At 42.2% G+C, this 23,583-nt stretch overlaps 1 protein-coding gene across 10 annotated transcripts in view; it reads right to left on the bottom strand.

The window, feature by feature from the left end:
* Window positions 1-23,583, bottom strand: part of TNIK (TRAF2 and NCK interacting kinase) — a 405,478-nt gene that overhangs the window by 14,843 nt on the left and 367,052 nt on the right. For all 10 annotated transcript variants that reach the window (XR_007135784.1, XR_007135793.1, XM_047786473.1 and 7 more), the window contains 6 exons: window positions 17,870-17,999; window positions 11,944-12,108; window positions 7,889-8,000; window positions 6,916-7,086; window positions 5,146-5,289; window positions 1,985-2,119 (listed from right to left, as the gene is read on the bottom strand). Coding sequence is in view for 8 of the 10 variants with exons in the window: in XM_047786473.1 (XP_047642429.1) it covers window positions 1,985-2,119; window positions 5,146-5,289; window positions 6,916-7,086; window positions 7,889-8,000; window positions 11,944-12,108; window positions 17,870-17,999 (857 nt within the window). In the remaining 2 variants the exon portion in view is untranslated. The remainder of the gene's footprint in view (window positions 1-1,984; window positions 2,120-5,145; window positions 5,290-6,915; window positions 7,087-7,888; window positions 8,001-11,943; window positions 12,109-17,869; window positions 18,000-23,583) is intronic.

The following is a 23,583-nucleotide window of genomic DNA, read 5'->3' on the forward strand; positions in this document are numbered from 1 at the left end:
CTCCATGGTACTCTGCCTGGATTTATTTATTTATTTTTTTCCCTTTCTCTACACCCACACCCACACCCTAGAGGTTATGCTTCTCTGAAGAACCCTGGCTAATACAGATGGATTATAAAACACTGAGTGAAAATAATTTTTCTTTTAGAATACTAGAGGATCCTTTGTCTTCTAATCCTCTAGTGTTGCTGCTGAGTGCTAGGCCACTTAATTCTGGGGCTTCCATATGTAATTGTAAACTGTTTATCTATTTATTTATAATTTGGAAGATTTAAGAATGTTCTCCCTTCCTGGGTACTGAACTATGTGTTGCTGTTTTCTTGTGAGTCTTTTTTCATTCTCTTTGAATATTTTAATTTGAGATTTTGAGATCTTAGTTGTAGAAACTTCTTAATTCTCTTTTTTTGGTTTGGTACTTTCTTCCCCTTTCATTTCTTAATTTCCCTTTTTGCAAAAATTCCCATAACAGATTTTGAACCACTTGGACTGGATTTTTTATTTTCATACCTTTTCTCTCCTGTTTCTTTTCATTCTATTCTCTAGGACATCTCTCATCATTATCTTCCAACCGTTCTATTTCATTTTTTATTCCTGCCAATGTATTTTAATTTCTAAGATTTTTTCCTAGTCTCTGAATGACCTCCTCCAACTCTGCTCCATCCCTTTTTTTTTTTTTTTTTTTTTAAATAACTCCTATTCTTGGAATTCCTGTTGTGGCTCAGCGGTAACAAATCCGACTAGTATCCATGAGAATGTGGGTTCGATCCCTGGCCTCGCTCAGTGGGTTAAGGATCTGGCGTTGCTGTGAGCTGTGGTGTAGGTCGCAGACATAGCTCAGATCTGGCATTGCTATGGCTGTGGTGTAGGCTGGAAGCTACAGCTCTGACTTGACTCCTAGCCTGGGAACTTCCATATGCCATGGGTACGTCCTTAAAAAGACACACAAAAATAAAATGAATAAAATAAAATAAAATAAAATAACCCCTATTCTTCTTTTAAGGAAATGGTATTTCTAAACTCTTAAAGTTTCTTTCTAAAAAACATTGTTCCCCTCCTTATTATCCTTTCATTCAGAGAATGAAAAAAGACTCACAAGAAAACAGCAACACATACTTTTTGTTTAAGTTTCCTTCCTATTAGTAGATTTCCCCGCTGTCTGATATAGGTGGGCTTATGATTACTAGGCTTCCCTTTAAGGTGGTCAGGTGCTTTTATCATGGCATTTCAAATATTACTATCTGAACATATTTTCTTTCTGGCTGTTTAGTTTCTCAAAAGACAATCTTTCAATCTCTTGCTTGGGAGTATAAGTATGGCTATTTTGGGACCTAAACAAGGGAAGAAAGGATGTGTGTGTGTGTGTGTGTGTGTGTGTGTGTGTATAACCTCATAATTCAGGACTCCTCACCTCCAGACTGGCTGTGCCAGTCTTTCATCTTTTGTTGCAGTCAGGGGAGGTGGCCACCTGAGTTCTGGAGGGTTTGCTGTTCATCAACTTTCCAGCTATCTTCCCTTCTTTAGTCCCACCCTCCATCTCCACCTCTGATACCTCAGGAGCCTCAGGTCCTCAGCTTCTCTGGGTTTTGTTGAGTGACTGGATTGATTTTGATGACTTTCCTCACTGCAGACTTAGAATTCAGCATTTCTTGGTCAGCTGGGTCTATTTCTAGTCAGCTAACTACTCTTGTCCAATTGTGCTGACATCTTTTGCTTGGTTTATCTTCTGGCCCTTTTATTCCTTCACTGTCATTTTAATGGGTCTCTGAGAAGAAGTTCAAGCTGGAGCTCAGGACTTTATTCTGAAAGCACTCTTTGAACTTCATCAGTCTGACTTTTTTTGAAATAATACAAGTATATTTAAGGTTCTAGAGTGTCTTAAACCAGTCACAAATGCATCAACAATATCTGACAGAAAAAAAAAAACCAAATGAAACTTAACCAAATAATCTGGATTGAGTGAACAGTTCCATGTCTTGAGACTTACCAACTTTGTAATGTATACAGCCTTCCAAGTCCCCAACCGTGATCCAGCCTTGTTTCTTTTCGACTTCTGGGTCATTGTGGAGTATTCTGTTTCTTAACCATGAAAGATAGTAAACACGTAGCTTATTCTTCTTTCCTGTTGAAATAATAGAGCTTTAATTTTCAAGGCCCTGAGACAGCTCTTTCCCTCAGTCCTTCCCCAGCTCCATTATATTTTATTAACTTACTTTTATTAACAATTATGTGTGTGTACATTTGAAGGCACAAAGAACCAGTATCCCCAGCATCAAAGTAATGTCTCTGCCAGGACTGATGATTAAAACAGTCCAAGTGTTTTGGACCAGTCACTATTTTATAATGTGTCTTTACCTTCAGCTGCTCTTACTCTCTCCTCCCAATGCAAAGGGCAGTGTCTGCTGAACTCAGCAAGACCCAATACTCTAACGGGATGGTCGATTAGCATTCCAATACAGTCTAGTTAGAGCTACAAGGAAGGTGTCCACAACTGGATATTTCAGCATACTTGTCATGTCTGCCTTTCCCTCACCTTCTGACCAACAGCATATGTTAATGGAGAGCCTCTGTTACCCAACAAAAAGAAAAAGGAATTTTGTAAGGAGACAAGAGAAACAAATTCAGTGAAGGCAATCTGAGTGCAGAAAATATCCTTGGACACGTTTATCATGCTGAGATTACTGAAAGGCATATTAAAAAAAATAAGAAAGGAGAAAAAGATGTATACTTGGTTGGAGTTGCCATTTTGGCTCAGTGGGTTAAGAACCCAACATAGTATCCATGAGGATGCGAGTCTGATCCCTGGCCTTGCTTAGTGGGTTAAGGATCTGGCATTGCTGAAAGCTGCAGGGTGGGTCACAGATGCAGCTCGGATCTCAGGGTGCTGTGGCTGTGGCGTAGGCCGGCCGCTGCAGCTCCAGTTCGACCCTTAGCCTGGGAACCTCCATGTGTCATAGGTGTGGCTATTAGAAAGATGTGTACTTGGGGGGAAAAATGTAAAAATTCCTTTGGTAAAAGATGGCAAAGTGATCCTGGAGTAAAGAATTCTTAGTATGAGGAGTTCTCATCATAGCACAGTGGAAACAAATCCAACTAGGAACCATGAGGTTGCAGGTTCGATCCCTGGCCTCAGTGGGTTAAAGATCTGGCATTGCTGTGAGCTGTGGTGTAGACTGCAGATGTGGCTCGGATCCTGCATTGCTATGGCTGTGGCGTAGGCCGGAGGCTGCAGCTCTGCTTGGACCCCTAGCCTGGGAACCTCCATATGCCACGGGTGAGGCCTTAAAAAGCAAAAGCAAAAACAAAAACAAAAACAAAAAAAAAAGGAAGAAAAGAATTCTTAGTATGATATGAAAACATCTTAAAAACATTAAGGAGTAAGTAAGGAGAAAAATTTAATATACTATCTAAGATTGTACAAATACCAGATAAGAACATGTCCCTTGGGGTGGCTTTTCCCACGTGATCAGTAATTCAGGCCTGTGGGGTATACTTCTTGGGTCCTTATTTTCCTTTGATTTCTCTTAGGCATCAAAACATGTTTTATAAGTTGCAGATGTAATATACACCAGAAAAACAGATTCATTAAAGCACTGCACACTGGATTTGACAAGAGAGCACGTTTATAACTTAAATTAAGGGAACCCCTGTGCAGTTACTATTCTTTTGTAACTGAAAGCACTGATTATGCATGGACCCCAACAGCTAAGGTGGGTGGGAGGAGGGTGGGGGTGCTTCCTTCTCTCTGGGCCAACACAGATCAGAGGGCAGTTCAAGAATCTTTGGCTCCTATTTCCATTTTCTTCTTTCCCTATCAACGTGCCTCATGATAGCAGGAAACTGTTATACTTTTAAAAATGGGATCTGTCACTAACAACACAATGAGGCCTAACCATGAATTTTCTTCTATCGTTTCCACTTTTGGTAGGTGACTGGCAGATGTATTTGAATTGGTAGTGCAGCAATCAAGAAAGCATTAACCAGAATAAAGGACTACACTGAATTGAACTCGAATGATAGGACAAGAAGAATTTACTGGGTTCACCTTTATTTGGGGAGAATAAAAAGAGATGAAACCTCTGAGGGAACTGCAAATGAAGGCATTTTCTCAAAACAGAAATGCAGCTGTAGAGTTACTTTATTCAGGGTTCGATCCAGGTTCTTCTTTCCATTGGTAGGGAAAGAAGAAAACGGAAATAGGAGCCAAAGATTCTTGAACTGCCCTCTGATCTGTGTTGGCAGAGAGAGGGTGAACTGCGTCCCCCCCCGCCCCCCGCCCCACCTTAGCTGGGTTTCTCTTTGTGAAACAATGGCTGGTTCTCAGGCATGGCTGCACAGTGGAAATGCCTCAGGTGCTATGAAAGCTTCTGAGACCTGGACCACAGGCCCTGAGATTCTGACCCGCTAGTCTGAGGCACATCATGGATTTTGCACATCTCCTCATGGGGTTCTAATGCATGGGGGACAGTCAGTTTCATACTGGATGGGATGGGAGGGGAAGGGAAGAGAGGGTTGTTATTTATTAAATGCCTTCACACCCACCCCACCCCCCAAAAAAAAAAACTTCCAGTAAACATGGACTCCTTCAGGTCACATTTTTAACTTGTCATTAATAAAGCCTTCACTTCTGTCTCCATCTTTTTTGAAGCTCTTTTGGGGAACCAGAAAGCCTGCAGTGTAGCCAAATGATTCCTACATTCAAATCACCTTGTAGACTCAATCACTCAATGGGCCAGCTGCATTTACCAAGGTGTCAGTGAACTAGAAAGGAGCCCAGAGAAATTTCTGCTTATAAAACTCCTCACTCCCAGAAGCCTACATTTTTATACTTGCATCTGAGAGTAGATGGCAGTGACCAGCATGCAGACACCTTAAAAAGATCCTTGCTGAGTCCCGGCAGAGCATTCGGGCCCTTAAGTGCACAGCCCTTGTGCTATGTCCTGATTCAGATTTCAGGTAGAGGTGAGAGACTTCCCTTTGAAGGTGAGAACCTCTAGAGTGACAAAACGTGGGTGATGTCACTCTGGCTCTGCTGCCATAATTCAGCTCGCTGGGTGGGAAGGGCAGAGCTTGCTGTTCCTTCAGAAGCAAGGTGATCGCCTTTCCCACCTGCGCAGACCTGGAGGACTCGGCCATCCAGCGACGTACCTGATATTGTCACGAGGACATTCAGTCCCTCTAGCACATCCATCTGCTGAAACCGCCTCCGGTTGATCAGATTATAAACTTTGCCTTGCCCACTTCGGTCCAAAAGCATCAGGCCATTTTCGGTTCCCACCAGGAGGTTTACACCTGCAAATTGAAGAAGCCCCCCAAGACTGACTCTTATGGGCTTTACTCTTCTACATCTAGGGTCCCCGTAAAAAACCTAAGAAACTCACTTGCAAATATAAACTAATGGGCAAGCAGGCACTACAGTAGGGAGTGGAGAAGTAGAAACTCTGAGACAGTAATTAAATCACCATCCCTCTGGTAACGAAATTAGTTTTCTTTTATGAAGTGGCAGCAGCGTTCATTACAGGTAGCTCTGTACTACCTAGAATAGAATTTTTCTCAAGAGGGGCCTGAGGCACAGCTGTGAAGCCGACACAGTTTACCTTGATTCCTTTCCTGTAACACCCACCCTTTTCTTGGCTCTCTCTTTAAATCCTCCCGAGACTTCCCTAAGGTTCACCTCACTCATATTCATGCAGTGATTTCCAGCCTACCCACTTTGGGTATAGGTGCCCTCCTCCCATATCCTACAGGAGGAAAAGCCCTCCCTCCTCCTCACACCAAGGCTTAATTTGTGTCCTACACCCTTTGCTGGGGACATGATGAGCCAATTCAAGAGAAGGTGTTAAGGGCTTGAGGGTCAGGCAAATACTGACTGTGATTCTAGACCAGTCCACCTCCCATGCAGTTAATTCCTGTTACAAAAACTCTGGTAGGTAGGTAAGTAGTCTTGTCTGAATAGCTACGATCCTGAAGATTCATCCTTAGGCAAATAAGCACCCCGTGCACTCTCAACACACACACAGACATGTACACATGCTGGGAGGTCGACTATACAATGGTCTATATTCACAAACAGGTAAATGTCCAGCTTCTCTGGCTTATTGTACAACTTTCTTCTAAGTAACATGAAGGTCTGCTCTTTCAACCACATGTTCATAGAAACCATGACACATGTCTTTCAACCATCAAGTGTTTCAACCACAGGCTCGACCACATCTCCCATGAAACAGCTTCTAGGTTTCATGCTTGGCCCTGCTAACATCTCAAATGCGTTTGCCCTTGTAAAATGGTGGTGCCCTGAACTAGGCCTAGTGTGATATGTGGGTACAGATGGGCCATGTCCTCCCTTGATGTTTATGGTAACACAGACAAGGATTTTGATAGGCTCTCATCACACCTATCCTGAGTCTGAGGTCATGTCAAACCTGCAGATCTTTTTTATAAGAACTGCAGGTTGATGTTTTGAACTAAAATGGAAGACTCATCATTTGTCGCCCTTTTCAGGTTTTATCTTGCTACTCTTACTGCTATGGCTTTTGACAATCCACTGATCGATTCTGGGCTGCTTTTCTTCAGCTGTGACACGGGGGTCACATCCCCTTGTAGAATGTTGTATGGATCAGGGAGACAATGTGGAGCACATCACCTAGAGCTGGGCACACAGGGGGTAGGTACTGAATGGTAGCTAGTCCTGTTGTTGGCTTTAGTCCATCACTGTTACGTGACAAGGTCATTCTGAGTTCCATTCTGTTATCCTGGGAATTAGGGTATTAGCTCTTTCTCCATATAATATTGCTTTCGAACTTTCCTGAGGTCAAGATGATCCCAAGTCTAACACCCAATTCAGTCAGCACCCTTCTGATGGTAAGACCCACATTTGAGGGTCAATTCATTAATGAACAGTAAAAAGCACCAACTCACCCCACAGAGCTGCACAAAGTATTTCTGAGTTGAATCGCTTCTTGTATTTTCTGATTTCTGGTGTGTCGCTATGAGGCCGAATGTTGGTTGGGTTTACGTTTACCACTGAAATCTTTCTTGCTTCATTTAGTTTGGCCTGTTCTTGCCTAAGAAGTTCGCTAGTAAACAGAGCTTTGAGAAAAAGAATCAGAGAAGTCAGTGGCATCTTAAAATAAAACCAATGGAGATATGGAGAAGGGGCTTCAAAAACATTATGATTTCTCCTTGTTTAGTGTGTGTTATAGAAAAGGCAAAGAAATTTTGAAACTATAGCTATTTTCTACTTTTTAGTAGAATAAAGTATAAGTCATTCATAGAAGAGGTATTTTATACATTACTAAAACAGGTTTATAGACACTACTTGGGTAGTTTAAGGAATTAATATTCATCTCATAAAATTAAATACCCCATCCCCATCTCCTGTAGTATATGCAGGAAAGATTTATTTTTTGAAATTCCGCATTGTCAATTGACAAATCAGCCTGAGTTGAGTCTGATGATTAGTGAGTTGCAGATTTTTAGAAAGCAAGACACTCTTGTAAATCAGCCAGACTTTTACGCTGGGATGCACACACCTAGAACTCAACACAACGCAACACGCATTTATTAAGTGTCTACTGCGTGCATGGCATTATACCCAGAAATTGCTTTTGAGAAATATGTGGTGAGTTTGGAGATCTCTGAGGAACAGCTTTTCCTAGGGCCCCTGGATACCTCTGGGTTCCTACCAGAATTGAAACAGAGATGGAAAAAAATAGAAAGAAATTTGTTTGAGAAATCCTACAACAATCATCATCATCATCACAATAAATCTTCCCATTAAGACAAAGCCTAAGCAATTAATGGTTTAATTATTGAACTAATGATTTTTCATCAAGTCATACTGGAAAGGAAAACCAAGCTATTTCTAAAACATTGGGGCTTTCTAGCTTACCTGCAGCTGATGATTCCTCATCCTCTTCATCTTCATCAGTGGGAGACGTCTGGTACACTCTGGGGTCCACGAAGGGGGTGAAAGAGGCTTTGGTGCTGCTCCCCATGCCATACTAATCAATAAGCAAGAAGATGAAGAAGAGCAGATAAGTATTGTAGCAACAACAATTCAACAGTACTTTGCTTGGGCTTTGAAATTAGTAGAGACTCTTGAAACCATCCAACTGTTTTCATGCTAACCTGCACATCAAACTGCTTCTCTCTCCAGCTTCCCTTGGTGCTGGATCCTCACTAACCATTGGCTCTTTGCAAGATTTCATGAATTATCTGACTGCAAAAGTTGCAGTGAGCAAATTCCATTAGGGACTATGTGTGGCACTTTAATACCAGGTAAGATGACTGTGGTAACATAGCCTATCTCTCTCTTGAAGGAAAAGCAATCTCCTATTGACCAAACTTTTTTTTTTCCTTCTTTTTTTGGCCACACCCATGACATGTAGAAGATCCTGGGCAACTGCAGTGACAACACCAGATCCTTAATCTATTGAGCTACAAGAGAACTCCTTTACCAAATGGTTCTAAGAAAAGCTGACACAATTGCAGTAAACTAAGTAAGCATGTCTACCCAGCAGCACTTCATCCTGAACACATGATCAACCAACGGCTCCCTCTTGGGTCCTTTGGGCCTTTCCACACTGGCCCGGTGATACAGGTGAATTGGTGTTGGCCCAACAAGGTACCTAACTTTTCTGAGCCTTTTTAAGCTGAGAAATCTGTAATTCAGGGATACTTTCATCCAGGGCTGGGAGAGTTTCCCTTCCCATGATAGTTTTCTTAAAGGGATACTTATATTTACATGCCCTGTCTGAAGATGTCATGAAGATACTAGGTTTGTAGATAATGCATTTGAGGGTTTACTTAAAAAAAATAATCTCAAGGGCTTGAACAGCAACATTAAGATATGGAATCAGACCTAGACTAGGGAACAGTAAGTTATCAAGGCTTCATGTCAAGCTATTCCATGTTTGAGGTTTGCCATGGAGCTTCAACAACCAACTCCCAATTTTGTCTGTTATCTCCATTCTACTATACTCAGGTTGTTTTAATATCAAAAACAGATCTATACTGTTTTTTGGGGGGATAAATGTCTTTACACTTTTATATTATGTATTTATTTTGCTATTTAGGGCCACACCTGCGGAATAAGAAGGTTCCTAGGCTAGGGGTCTAATCAGAGCTACAGCTGCCGGCCTACAACACAGCTACAGCAATGCCAGATCTGAGCCATGTCTGTGACCTACACCATGACTCACAGCAATGTTGGATCCCTAACCTAGTGAATGAGGCCAGGGATCAAACCCACAACCTCAAGGTTCCTAGTCGGATTCGTTTCCACTGCATCATGACAAGAATTCCATTTTATTTATTTATTTTTGGTTGAACTCACAGCTTGCAGAAGTTCCCAGCCAGGCACCAAACCTGTGCCATATCAGTGATCTCAGCCACAGCAGTGACAATGTTGGATCTTTAATCATTAGGCCACCAGAGAACCCCATAAGTTTGTATTTTTATTTATTTTATTTTTTTTTACTAAAAATAAAGCCAATATCCCTAGACACCTAAACATATTAGTAGAAAACCACAAAGGTTTAATCTGATTTAATTCAAGATTTCCCCTTCACCTTACGAAAACAGCGCCATTTCATCCTCTACAAGGTAGGACCCCCCTCCCAAACAGGGCACTTTCACATACATTCATATATTCTCTTCTTTGATCTGTGAAGGAAGTATGGCAAGTACTGACATTCCCACTTGGAGCTGGGAAAGCAGGAAAATTTGAAGCAGGGTCCAACTGCACAGAGTGCTCCTTGGTACCCACAGAGGTGGTCAGGCAGATAAGACCTGTCCACACTGCATGAAGCTGTAATAGGAAGCTCTGTATTCTTTCCCTTGGGGGCAAATGAAGCTCATCTGCTCTATAAAATTTAGAATTCAAAGAGTACATCATAAAACTCAGTGTGTGAATAATACCAAAAACAGGAGCACACACTTCTTTTTTTTTCTTTTTAGGGCCACATCCACTGCATATGGAGGTTCCCAGGCTAGGAGTCCAAGTGGAGCTGCAGCTGCTGGCCTACATCACAGCTGCAGTAATGAGGATCTGAGCCCTGCGTCTGAGACCTACACCTCAGCTCATGGCAACACTGGATCCTTAACCCACTGAGTGAGGCCAGGGATGGAACCCACAACCTCATGGTTCCTAGTCAGATTTGTTTCCACTGCACCATGATGGGAACTCCAGCGCACACTCTTTATAAATACATATAGGGCCTATGTGTGATTCACAGGCTATTTATGAAACATGACCAAGCACTGTGGCTCCATCGACTGGTCAAGCTTGGTCAATTGCATCTGCCAGGACTGCCTAATAGTTTGTGCTTGTCCTTGCTTTTTTTTTTTTTTTTTTTTTAAATGGGACCTTTCCTATGTAAAAAAAGGTAGCATCTCATTTCTCCCTTTCTTGTGAGATTTGGAGTTTAGGAAGATGAACACTTAGAGAACATACCTACTTATTTTAATTTTTTTTTTTTAATTTCACATTTCACTTAATTTTCTTTTTCTTTTTCTTTTTTTTTTTTATTTTCCCACTGTACAGCAAGGGGGTCAGGTTATCCTTACATGTATACATTACAATTACATTTTTCCCCCAGCCTTTCTTCTGTTGCAACATGAGTACAAAGTTCTCAATGCTATTCAGCAGGATCTCCTTGTAAATCTATTCTAAGTTGTGTCTGATAAGCCCAAGTTCCCGATCCCTCCCACTCCCTCCCCCTCCCCCTCCCATCAGGCAGCCACAAGTCTCTTCTCCAAGTCCATGATTTTCTTTTCTTTTTTTTTTTGTGCTATATGAATGGTAGTTTTTTTTTAAATTATTTATTATTATTTTTTTTCCCACTGTACAGCAAGGGGGTCAGGTTATCCTTACATGTATACATTACAATTACATTTTTCCCCCAGCCTCATGATTTTCTTTTCTAAGGAGATGTTCATTTGTGCTGGATATTAGATTCCAGTTATAAGTGATATCATATGGTATTTGTCTTTGTCTTTCTGACTCATTTCACTCAGTATGAGATTCTCTAGCTCCATCCATGTTGCTGCAAATGGCATTATGTCATTCTTTTTTAGGGCTGAGTAGTATTCCATTGTGTATATATACCACCTCTTCCGAATCCAATCATCTGTCAATGGACATTTGAGTTGTTTCCATGTCTTGGCTATTATGAATAGTGCTGCAATGAACATGCGGGTGCACATGTCTCTTTTAAGTAGAGTTTTGTCCGGATAGATGCCCAAGAGTGGGATTGTGGGGTCATATGGAAGTTCTATGTATAGACTTCTAAGGTATCTCCAAACTGTTCTCCATAGTGGCTGTACCAGTTTACATTCCCACCAACAGTGTAGGAGGGTTCCCTTTTCTCCACAGCCCCTCCAGCACTTGTTATTTGTGGATTTATTAATGATGGCCATTCTGACTGGTGTGAGGTGATATCTCATGGTAGTTTTGATTTGCATTTCTCTTATAACCAGCGATGTTGAGCATTTTTTCATTATTTTAATTTTTAATAAACAAACCATTCTGACTGTATTTTATCTAAGTCAAATTTAGTTTGACTAAACTATTGTAAATATGAACCAATTATTGGCCTTAGAACATCTATAGGCTGAACTTTCCACCACTGGCCTAGGAGAAAGGAGGACCCAGTTCTGGTCCCAGCTGTCACAAACCAGCTGTGTGTCTTGAGCAAGGAACCTAATCTTTCTGAGCCTCGTATTTTCATCTATAAAAACATGTACTGGCCCAGATGCTACTTAAGAACCTTTCACTGCTCTGCTTCTAGGATTTCCCCCAACTGAGTATATGCATAAGTAGTTATACAGTAGAACCCAACCAAACATGTTTCTGGGAGCTGGGCAAAGCCTCCTTCTTGAGGAGAGCAGGGTTTCAGAAGCCCCTGAGGAATGGAGTTGTGGTGGTTATTTCCCAGCACCTACTTCAGTCCCGGCGTCCATCTCCTGGGGGTGGGTGGAGACGCGCCCCAGGCCCTCGGTGGGGGTCCCTGCAGGGGAATGGCTCTGCTGCACCAGGTCTGGGAGGTTGATGTGGCCGGCGAAGCCATTGCTGTCACTGTGGCCAGATCGCTTCTTCTCTCCAGACGTCTGAAGGGGCACAAAACACAGATGGCAGTTGGAGAGGGAAGGCAAAGGGATGGAGCCTTCAAATCACCCACACGGGTGTGGGAAGATATGCCAATTTCCATTTCATCTAAGAAAATAAGAAAAAAGTTAAACTTTGCTACTATGTAGTATACGGATTGACCTGGTGTCCTCATGCTCCTGTATGAAGGACAGTCAGGGGTCACAGATGAGGTGGAGGTTCCCTGTGGGAGCACATGAATGCCACAGGTTGGGGGGCTTAGGGGGGGCCCATCCTCTTATGCAGTGTTGGTGTGTATATGTGCCTCAGGTGAAAAGGACACAAACCCACAAAACAGAGATGTGACCTAAAATTCTGCTGAAGAAAAGCCGGAAGAGTCCCTACTAATAATCCAATGCCTAGCATGCTATAAGAAAATGCAGAGACAATTCTCAACTCAGAGTGTTTTCTGTCCATCAAGAGGTCAACTCAATGATTAACTAATCATATCAGATGGGAGCTACAAGAAAACATGAGAATAATCTAAAGATTATTTGAAAATAAGGATTTATAATCACCGTCACTAATGTTGAATCTCTCAGTTAGCTACTGCAGAGCTTTGTGTTAGGAGCTGGTAAAAAAAAAGAAGTCGTCATGGCTAGCAAAGTATCTGAAATATTGTTTAGAGCATCCCTTTTTAATGTCCTTTAAAAGTATTTTATAATATATGTAGGAGTTTCTGTCGTGGCGCAGTGGTTAACGAATCCTTGCTCAGTGGGTTAAGGATCTGGCGTTGCCGTGAGCAGACGGATTCCACTTTGCTGTGGCTCTGGCATAGGCTGGCAGCTACAGCTCCGATTAGACCCCTAGCCTGGGAACTTCTATATGCCACGGGAGCGGCCCTAGAAAAGGCAAAAAAAACAAAACTATATATAGTTTTGTTGATATATTAGTGCAGTGGAACAAACTCAGGATTTGTAAATAAATAACTACACTGTTTTATGTGGCAATCCCTGAAATTCTTACTGCTAGGGCTGCATGACCCAACAAGTTGGAAATCACTGCCCTGGAGAGCAAAGCCTCCTCCCAAAAATTCTAGGGAAGAAATAGAACTAAAAGAAAATCTTGCTCCCCAAAAGCTAGTGCCCACACTGTAGTCCTAGCTAGCATTGCACTTTCTGATTTTTTTTGTCTTTTTTAGGGCTGTACCCACAGCATATGGAGGTTCCCAGGCTAGGGGTCTATTCAGAGCTGTAGCTGCTGGTCTACGCCACAGCCACAGCAATTTGGGATCCGAGCTGTGTCTGTAACCTACACCACAGCTCACAGCAACTCTGGATCCTTAACCCACTGAGTGAGGCCAGGGGTTGAACCCTATATCCTCATGGATACTAGTCAGATTCATTTCCACTGAGCCACGATGGGAACCCCTGCACTTTCTGATTTAACATTTATGTGACTGGCTCTTTGAGGTTTCTTACAGCAGACCTGATTAAGCAATGATTCCCTTATTTGCCTTTTCTTGTTCCATTCATTTCCCCAACATTTCTGAGAGCCTACCAAGTGTGAAGCATTTTGCTGAACAAGGAGGAATCAGTCAGGAACAAGGCCAAAGCACTTCCTGCCTTTTGGGGGGCTGGCACAGGCAAGAAAGGCTTTGTGCTGTTTCTTTGACCAGCACATTGGCCTGGCTTCTTCCTATCAGAGTCTGTTCTGATCTTGCAATTCCAGCTTTGCACCTGCCTCTGACTGGAAGTGAGAGGAAGCACTTTGGAGGGAAGACAATCAGACTCCCAAGTTCCTGAAGGAGTGCATGCAATTGATGTTACAGGGAAGCCTGGAAAATGACGGGAAAACCTTAGGCATGATGTTTCTGGCCCACGAATGTCCTGGAGAGGGGCATTTTCTGGATTCATTTTGTGACTGTGCTCATCTGAACATTTCTTCTTCTTAAGGACATTTAGGGGATTTGGTCCTAATTTATCCTATTGTCCTCTATTTTATATGTACTGGGCAGCTTCTCCTTCCTTCTAACTTCTGTTCAAATACTGAAAAGCTTTTTAACATTTCCCACCAACTTCCCATAAACATAAATCACACATAGTCCCTTTAGAGTTTTGTGGTCTCTCTTGTATCAGTGGCATTCTGCCTCAAGGCAAAAATTGATCCAGACTCACTGGTTATCAAAGAAAACCCCAAAGAAGCTACGAGGGAGAAATGGCCCAGACAGTGGGAAGCTGGAAGGAAGCCAGCAGTGACCCCTGAATCTTCCCACTTCTGAGTCATCACCCTTTTGTTCATTCCGCCAGCACACTCTTAGAATTAAATACCTCCTATGTGCCAGGCATCCTGCTGGGAACACAAGATAAATGATCAGAAGCTCTGCCCTCTAGGACCCAATTAATAGAACCCCAACAACCTCTCTGATCTTGTTATCACCATTCCCAGGGGGGTGGGCACTAAGGTGTTCTGAGTTTCAGTATCTGCTGGGGACCTTGCTAAACACTTTATGTTTAATACCACCATGGGCTGGCTCCTGTTATCTCCATTTTACAGATGGAAAACTTCACGGTAGGAGTTCCCATCGTGGCTCAGTGGAAACTAATCTGACTAGTACCTTTGAGGACTCAGGTTTGATTCCTGGCATTGATCATTGGGTTAGGATCCGTTGTTGTTGTGACCTATGGTGTCAGTTGCAGACGCACTTGGATCCTGTCTTGCTATGGCTGTGGTGTACGTCAGTGGCTACAGCTCCGATTGGACCCTTAGCCTGGGAGCATCCATATGCCATGGGTGTGGCCCTTAAACAAACAAACAAACAAGAAAACCCTTCAGGATAAAGAATTCAATTAACTTGTCCCAAGTGACATGGATTGTAAGTGGTGATATTAGGGTTTGCACCTAGGCTTGTCTGGTGGCAGACACCAGCTCTGGCGGCTGCTATCCTAGGGTCCTAGGTGGCTCTGCTGATTGGACCAGGAGTGAACACCTGAGCCAAGCACGATCAGCTCCTCATTGGAATTTCTGGCTAAGCCTGAGCAATACTGGTCAGTTGCTGTCAGGCAGCTTGTGATGGGGGATGGGTGAGGAGAGAGTGCATGCTTGAGGAAGGAGAGAAACCCGGCGTGCTGGAGAGAGAGAACTAAGGAGAAAGTGGAGGAAACAGCAATGAGGGTAAGGACAGAGCCAGAGATCTGCACATGAGCAGCTGCATGAGCTAATCCCTTTTTAGTTCCTGGTTCCAACCTTACACAGAGTCCTAACTCACCCTCTGCCTTTGATTCCTTTTGTGAAATATCTCTGAATCCTGATTCCCTTTTCCCTGATACATACCCAACCTTTTTTCTTTAGTCCTTTTATGTGGGTTTTTTTTTTTTTCTCTTGTAACGCAAAGACCTTCATGACAGTAAGTTAGTGTCATGGTTCGGTGGGTGGACAGACAGACCCTGGAGAGATGCCAGCTGGTTTGTAAGGAGGGGGCTATGGACAGAGGCCCATGGAGTCCCAGGAGAGACTTCAAGGAGAAAGGGAAGCTGAGCCAGACCCACAGGGTCTGCTGGGTAAAGAATGCAGTGGGGGAGGAAGAAGAGCTCTTCCAGCAAATGGGCCCCCATGGGCAAAGTGGCAGATGACAGCTGGTGTGATGTGTTCTAGAAAAAGAGTGAAGAAAGGTCCTGTGGAGCTGCAAAAGAGGCAAAGCTAGAACCACAGGGTCAGGGGAGTGTACTAAAGGGGGGATTTGTGCCTCTGACAAAATCAGAGGTAGTAGAGCCAGTGCATCATTCCTAGAGAACCATCTCGTCCACTCCCATAAGGAAGGACGAGTTGAATGATTCTCCTTGATGTTCATCTTGGGGAACTGAGTCAAGAGCCCTAACTAAGCTCTACCAGAAAGAGTTTTTCCTTTCTTATTATTTTTCATACTTTAATTTGTATTTATCTTTTTAATACATATACTTCCAATGGCTTTCAATTCGAGTTATTTTAAAAGCCTGCATTTGGGAAAAGCACAATTTAGAAATTGAGAGGACAAACACATTTTAGGGCCCTCAATAGATCAAATTCATATATGACATGGTGAGTGCTGTTTTCAAGGAGACTGACTGTAGTCATAGAGTACAGGAACACTAAATAATACAGAGCCACTTGGATGTGGCTGGCAACTGAACTTGAAATGTGGCTCCAAATACACACTTCAAGGTATTCACTCTGTCCTGCAGATGCAAGCAAATCTGGAATCACATTAGAAACTGGAGTCCTTTTATTTGGAGTCAGGGACTGACTCACTCCAGAACATTTCCCCTCACGTTTTCCCAAGTGGCAGGTTCTCTTGTGATGGAAGCCCTCTACACTTCCGCTGAAATTATCCATTCACCACACTGGGAGATTTACATACCAGCACGACACAATGTCAACTTGAGCAGCCAAGTCCATTTTTCATTTCAGGCTTCTGTGAAAAGACTCTTTAAAGTCTACTTGAAAGATTCGGCAGGGCCATAAAATGAAATTCTAGCGAGTTGCTTTGTGGACAAGTCTTCCAGTTGTAGCTCTACTGCCAATTATTATTTCAAAGACCTTATTCATCTCAAAACTACAGGTCCTTTCTTTCTTACAAAAATGAGATGCCCTCTGCCTTTTTGGAGAGTAAAGCCTGCTTTTAATGTTTTCCAATCTATCCTGTCTGAGGAAGGGGGATGACAGATGATACATGTTCGTGTTTCAAGAGGAAGAGGTGGGAGTGATAAGCAAAGGGAAAGTGCAACATCATAGAGAAAGAAATAAAATAGTTAACAGGTACTGGATGCTTACATGCCTTAACCCATTTAATCCTCCTAACTGCCTTGTGAATCATAAACTATTACTTATGAAATTTTATAGATGACAAAATGGCTGCAGGGGGTCCAAGTAACTTTTGCCCAAAGTCACCCGCCATGAACTTTTCTTCCAAGAAAAGACCTGTTGTCAAACTTGCATGGTGAGGATAAAGTGAAGAGGAACAAAAGACAGGTTCTATCTCTGGCCCGTCTGCTCCGCACAGGTACAATGGGCAGCACAGCACGCTGGGGGCGGGGCGGTGAAAGGGAACAGGAACGGCCTCCCACCCCCATGAAATGATGTTTCTCAGTTTGAAAAAACAAACTCACTCACATGCTACGGTGTGTTTTGAAGTACATGTGCGTATTTCTTTGTGCTTTCACCAGTATAGCTTAATAGTCCTTAATGTCAGTTTAATGAGAGAAGATGATATCACCATTTCTTGAAACTACCAAGCATTTTCTACATAAAATCCACAAGGATAAAACCTGGGGTTGGGAGGCAAAACAGGGCCACTGATGCTATTCGGATAGCCCATTCATTCATTTCTGCCGTCCTGTGCTAGGAAACATCTGGGCTTGCCAGTTTTATATCCTCAGGCTCAAATGCCATATTCCGATTTGCATAGATGCTACTGAATCTGGACTAATGTGATTAAGTCATGCTGCAAAAGCTTAGAAGGATGCAGGAGAAAAAGAACGTATATATGTATGTGTGACTGGGTCACTTTTCTGTACAGTAGAAAACTGACAAAACACTGTAAACCAGCTATAATGGAAAAAATAGAAATCATCTGAAAAAGAAAAAAAAGAAAAAGAAATAAATAAAATCACTCAGCCATTTAGAAACATGGATCCTCCCCCAACCCCATTCCCTAAGATACATAATGTAAGCGGACTCTGTGAAAGCTTTAACAGAAAAACCAATTCAGAAACCCCCTTCCTCTCCACAGGTCTTAGACCAACTTACCTCTCTTATCATCAAGGTTCCTTCTCGTGAAATACTGCTGCTGAACGTGTCCGCGTGAGTGGTCTCCAGCCCATGTGAGCCCACCAACCCCACGTTGTACTGCTCAGTGCTCCCGGGAGCTCCTGTGGGTCTGAAATGGGAAGGAACAATATTCACGGCAGTGCATGCTTAGGGAATACCTCTTCCCTGCTCACAGTAATTTTTGTTATTGTGGTAACAAATTCATAACCTAAAATGCACCACTTTAACCATTTAAGTGTATGTTCAGTGGCCTTAAGCACATTCCACTTTAACCTTTAATGCTGCAGTAATACTTGAACTGTGTCCTATTTCCCATAGCATCCCCTCCCTCCACCTCGAAGCCAGCATGAGCAACCAGGCTTTCTGTGATCTCCAAGCCCTCCCTACCCTGCCTCTGATCAGCAGGCATCCTGGATTTTGCACATGCTGTTCCCTATGCCTAGAAAGATCTCTCTCACCCTGGCTTTTGGATGGTTCCCTCTCATTTATCGGGGATTTCATACTCCCCGAGAAGTCTTATCAACAGTGTCTTAGCCTACTGGCCCCTCTTCTTTTCTTCATCCTTTTCCTCAATAGTTCTCATCACAATTTGTAATTCTTTATCTTTTTGACTCTTTTAACTTTTCCTCTCTCATTAGAATTTCAGGTTATGAGGGCAATGCTTGTCTTTGCTCATTCCTGTACACCCAGGATCCAGCAGAGAGCATGGCACAGAGTAAGTGTGAAAAAAATAATCATCTGATAAATGCATTTTACACTGTTTATAGAGAAGAAACACCAATTAAGAGTATTCTTATGTACCAGGCATCATCAATGAGGCTGTTTAACTCAAAGAATAGCCAGTACTTTAAAAAGTCTCTGTAACCACCCTATACTGTCTTGTATTTATTTCCAGTTTGTTTCTTACTCTTGTGGTTAAGATACAATGGGAGAAGGGAATAGGATCTCGACATACGCTCTGAGAGCAGAGACTGATGTTTATTGCGTCCTGTGCCTTTGAAAGATGATACAGGCAAAAAAGTTGGTTGGTGTATCAAATCTCTGCTATAACATTTATGTAGAAAAGAACCGGAACCAGTGATGGTAATATCAGTAAAATAATAATGAAAAGGCAACAATTGGGGAAGATTTTAATTGAGCCATGTTAACTGAGCCTCGCGTGTACTGATATGAATGTAGAAAATTACTCAAGGAATTGTCTTACTGGAAAGAGCTTTAGGAAATTCTTTCTTTTTTTTTTGTCTTTTTTTTTGCTATGTCTTTGGGCCGCTCCCGCGGCATATGGAGGTTCCCAGGCTAGGGGTCGAATCGCAGCTATAGCCGCCAGCCTGCGCCAGAGCCACAGCAACGCGGGATCCGAGCTGCGTCTGCAACCTACACCACAGCTCATGGCAACGCCGGATCGTTAACCCACTGAGCAAGTGCAGGGACCGAACCCGCAACCGCATGGTTCCTAGTCGGATTCGTTAACCACTGCACCACGACGGAAACTCCAGGAAATACTTTCTTCATGAACATTTATCCACACTGCCATTTCAGATTAACATATTTGGATAGAATCATAACTTCATCAGGGTAAAAAAAAAAAAAAATAAGTGGAGCCAAAATACCCTTAATCTTTGAACTTAGGTAGAACTCTCTAATGGTGAGAGAGAACTCAATCGTATAGCTTCAGCCTGGTGCTGGTCACCAGGTCAGTCTAGCCCCTGAGTGATGAAGGAAAGTGCCTCCCATTCTAGGAGGCTGGTAAATGCTTTCTTTAGTGACTTATTTGTTTTACACCATCTCGTCCCAAACAGGAATTTAAAGCAGCTTTTAAAAAATTAAATACATATAAGATAAAATAAATTTTCAAATAAATGAGTAAAGAACTCATAGTTTTAAGAATTCTTCTCATTTACCGATCTAGCAATTCACTAGGGATCTATTATAGCAATTTCTTTTTCCATGTCTCTGGAATACTATGAATAGTGTTCACTCCTTTCTGGGAGTGAAATCTCACAAAATGTTTCTTTAGACTTTCTTCCCAAACATATCAGTTCTAATCTGTACTTAAGAGGTAGTCAATCCACTGCTCCAGTTTAGTAATTTCAAAGTGTCTTGCTATACATTTTTGGGGGGGAGTCTTAAATGCTACTGGTCCTCAGGATTCTGTTTCACTCTCCATAACCTTTGCACAATGTTTATAATGGGGAAAACCGTGAGCAGGGAGGGGAGTAACATGTACTATCTGTACTATTTGCTCAATTTTTCTATAAATCTAAAACTGTTCTAAAAATAACATTTATTAGTAATAACATAATTTTAAAAGGCAATGATTTAAAAAACACTAAGGGGAGTTCCCTGGTGGCTCAGTGGTCACTTCTGTGGCACAGCTTCAATCCATGGCCTGAGAACTTCTGTATGCTGTGGGCCTGGCCAAAAAAATAAAAATAAAATACACCAAGGCTAAAACAACTATAACATTTTATAGTTGAAATGATCCTTTGTTTCGAAAATTATTTTTCTGATACAGAGTCTGGATAGAATAAAATAGTTGTGTGAATTTCTATAAAGAGTAAAAAAAAAAAACACATGAACTAATTAGAAGGAAAACTATAGAAAATTTACTGTAATTAGGCCACATGTTTAGAACAATAATTCCTTCTAATTGGATTTGTCAAAGTGCTCCTGCAGGTATTGATTTAATTCAATTCACTACACATTTATCGAACACCTGCTGCATGAAAAGCCCTTGATTTGGCACTGAGTAGATGATGTAAGAGCAGAAGAAGACACAGTTCCTGAAACCAAAGTGGTGAGCATCCAGAAGAGCGTAAAAACACACAAATACTCAAATGCAAGGCAGGATGTAAGTGAGAACGAGGGACAGAGAGAGAGGTCATTCCAAGAAGAGGCACAACAATGGGAAAGTGCAAGGCCTTTGTAAAGAAGGTCAGTTTGCAGGGGGTGCCTGCTGGGGCAATCATGGGCCTACAAGGACAGCATTTTGTGAAACTGTGCAAAATTTAGTGACTATGATAGCAATAAATAGTCCTAATGGTCAAAACTGTGCCTCACATGTGCTAATATGAAGCATGGCTGGTACTAGAGAAAAAAAACTTATACAAAAGCTTTCCTTGGAGTTCCCTGGTGGCCTAGTGGTTAAGGATTTGGTGTTGTCACTGCTATGGGTCAGATCAGGTTCGATCCCTGGTCCAGGATCTTTTGCATGCAAAAAAAAAAAAAAGGCTACATCTTTGGCATGCTTATTCTGATGCAAGTCAGCTTATGCGCCTCCCATTCCTTCCTTCCTATTCTATAAACCTTTTCTCCCCTCTGATTATAAAAATGGTGCATGCTCATTATAAAATTGAGAATATTCATAAAATAAAAATCCCTTGGAGCTGTATAATCCAGGGTAACCACTAGTATAATTTCCCTTCCCTCATTTTTTTTTTTCCATGCACGAGGCACTGGGAAATAGTGCAATTGGTTAGTTACAGAATATTATCTTAGTTATGTGCACTTTTATAGGCTGTACTGTATACTATAATTATGAAGCCAGCACTATGAAGAAAGGATTGCTTTGCACATCAGGATGAATAGCTGCCTATCAGAATAGCTGGGCTCCATTTCTGAAAAGCTCTTTTGTATACAATTCATGGCAGTGAACTCTATTGCAATATATTTTAACTTTTTGCTCCAAAAATATATAGAACAAAATATGAAGGGTTATCTTAACAGTAGAAAATAAAAATGCTAAGAATGTATTTAAGAAGAAGTCTAGGAGTTCCCTTCATGGCTCAGCAGTTAATGATTCCGACTAGGATCCATGAGGATTCAGGTTCGATCAATGGCCTTGCTCAGTGGGTTAAGGATCCAGCATTGCCGTGAGCTGTGGTGCATGTTGCAGACACAGCTTGGATCCTGGTTGCTGTGGCTGTGGTGTAGGCCAGCAGCTATAGCTCCGCTTCAAACCCTAGCCTGGGAACCTCCATATGCCATGGGTGCAGCCTAAAAAGCAGTCTAACTCCAGAAATATCCCATTCCTAAATAAACAATGGATTTTTTTTGGTCTTTTTTTTTTTAGGGCCATCCCGGTGGTACTTGGAGGTTCCCAGGCTAGGGGCTGGAGCCACAGCAACTCGTGATCCGAGCTGTGTCTGCGACAAACACCACAGCTCACAGCAACGCTGGATGCTCAACCCACTGAGCGAAGCTAGGGATTGAACCTGCAACCTCATGGTTCCTAGTCAGATTCGTTTCTGCCGTGGCAAGATGGGAACTCCAACAATGGATTTTTTTAATGATATGAAGTTTCTTAGGCATATAGCTATCATGCTATAGCAGAACAGGCTGGATATGTTTTATATTCACAAGAATGCATGCATTTACTAAACTGGAATAAACACATGCATCCACACACAATTCATATCCTGTTTTTTCTCTGCTCTGAGTATGTTTCATATGCAATCACATATTTTAAATGTTCTTGAACAGACGATCATGTCAATCTGTCTAAAATTTACCAGTTCTTTAAGAGCCATGTCAAGTTTTGCCTCCACTAATAAGCATTTAATGCTGGGACTTTTGCTATTTCTCAGGATTATGATAATAAAGCCTTTGAATGCCTTTACCAGTATCTAGTCTTTTCTCTTTCCACATCATCCTCTGGCTGAAGTGATTTCTCTCAAACACAGCACCAATCAGGTCACTCAGATCAGGAGACCTTCAATGGTTCCCCAAGTGCTACTCATAAAGTGTACCCTTCTCGGTTTGGCTTCATTTCACTGGTCCAGGCTTCCCCCGCTTCGAAACCTCTCTACTCCCACCAAACTTAACCTTTGGTAGCCTTTACTTCAACTCCTCCTGCCTGGGATTCTAATATCACTCCATGTTCCCTTCTACCTTGAAGGCAGTTATTTGTGTACATGTCTCTCCTCTGGATTAGGCCAGGATTTGCAATGTCAGGTCAGTGCCGTTAAATGTAAATCAAAGTCACTAAAGACCAACTCTATTCCAGACACCAGGCAAGGTGTTAAGAGCAGAGAGTAAATAAGGCACAGTCCTTTATCCTCAGGGATCTCACCGCTCAGAGAGGGAGGCAACGTGTAATGAATAACCCGGTTCAAGGCACTCTATGAAAAGGCAGGAACACACACGAGATACAGTGCAGCAAAGAAACAGGGATGGGCTCTGCCTGTGTGGGCTGGGCTGTGATAAGTCATTTCTACAGGAACAAGAGAGTGCTAGACAGCAGAGAAGAAGTGCAGCATGGTGTGTTTAGGCAATTTTAGACAGGTGGGTGTTTCCAGAGTGGGGGAAGAGATGGACTGGTCTTTAGTGATAACGAGAGTGAACATCATTAACAGCCTTGCAAAATGTGACGAAAGGCTTAAAAACCAAATGCAATTTAACATCTCTTCCAAGCCCGACTTTGGTTATTCTTCCAACTATTTCTATTACTCTAAATTTTCCATGTATAATTTTGTCTCTCTCCTTCTAGAATGAAAACTTTTGGAAGGCAGAATTCAAGTACGTACTTCTCAAATGCCTCAAAGCCCCCCGGGATGGGGTCTAACACACAGTGGAAGTCTTACCAAACTTTTAAATTCATAATCCATGGAGTTCCCGTCGTGGCTCAGTGGTTAACGAATCCAACTAGGAACTATGAGGTTGCAGGTTCGATTCCTGGCCTCGCTCAGTAGGTT

The sequence above is a fragment of the Phacochoerus africanus genome, chromosome 1, assembly GCF_016906955.1.
Source record: "Phacochoerus africanus isolate WHEZ1 chromosome 1, ROS_Pafr_v1, whole genome shotgun sequence".
NCBI classification, from domain to species: Eukaryota; Metazoa; Chordata; class Mammalia; order Artiodactyla; family Suidae; genus Phacochoerus; species Phacochoerus africanus.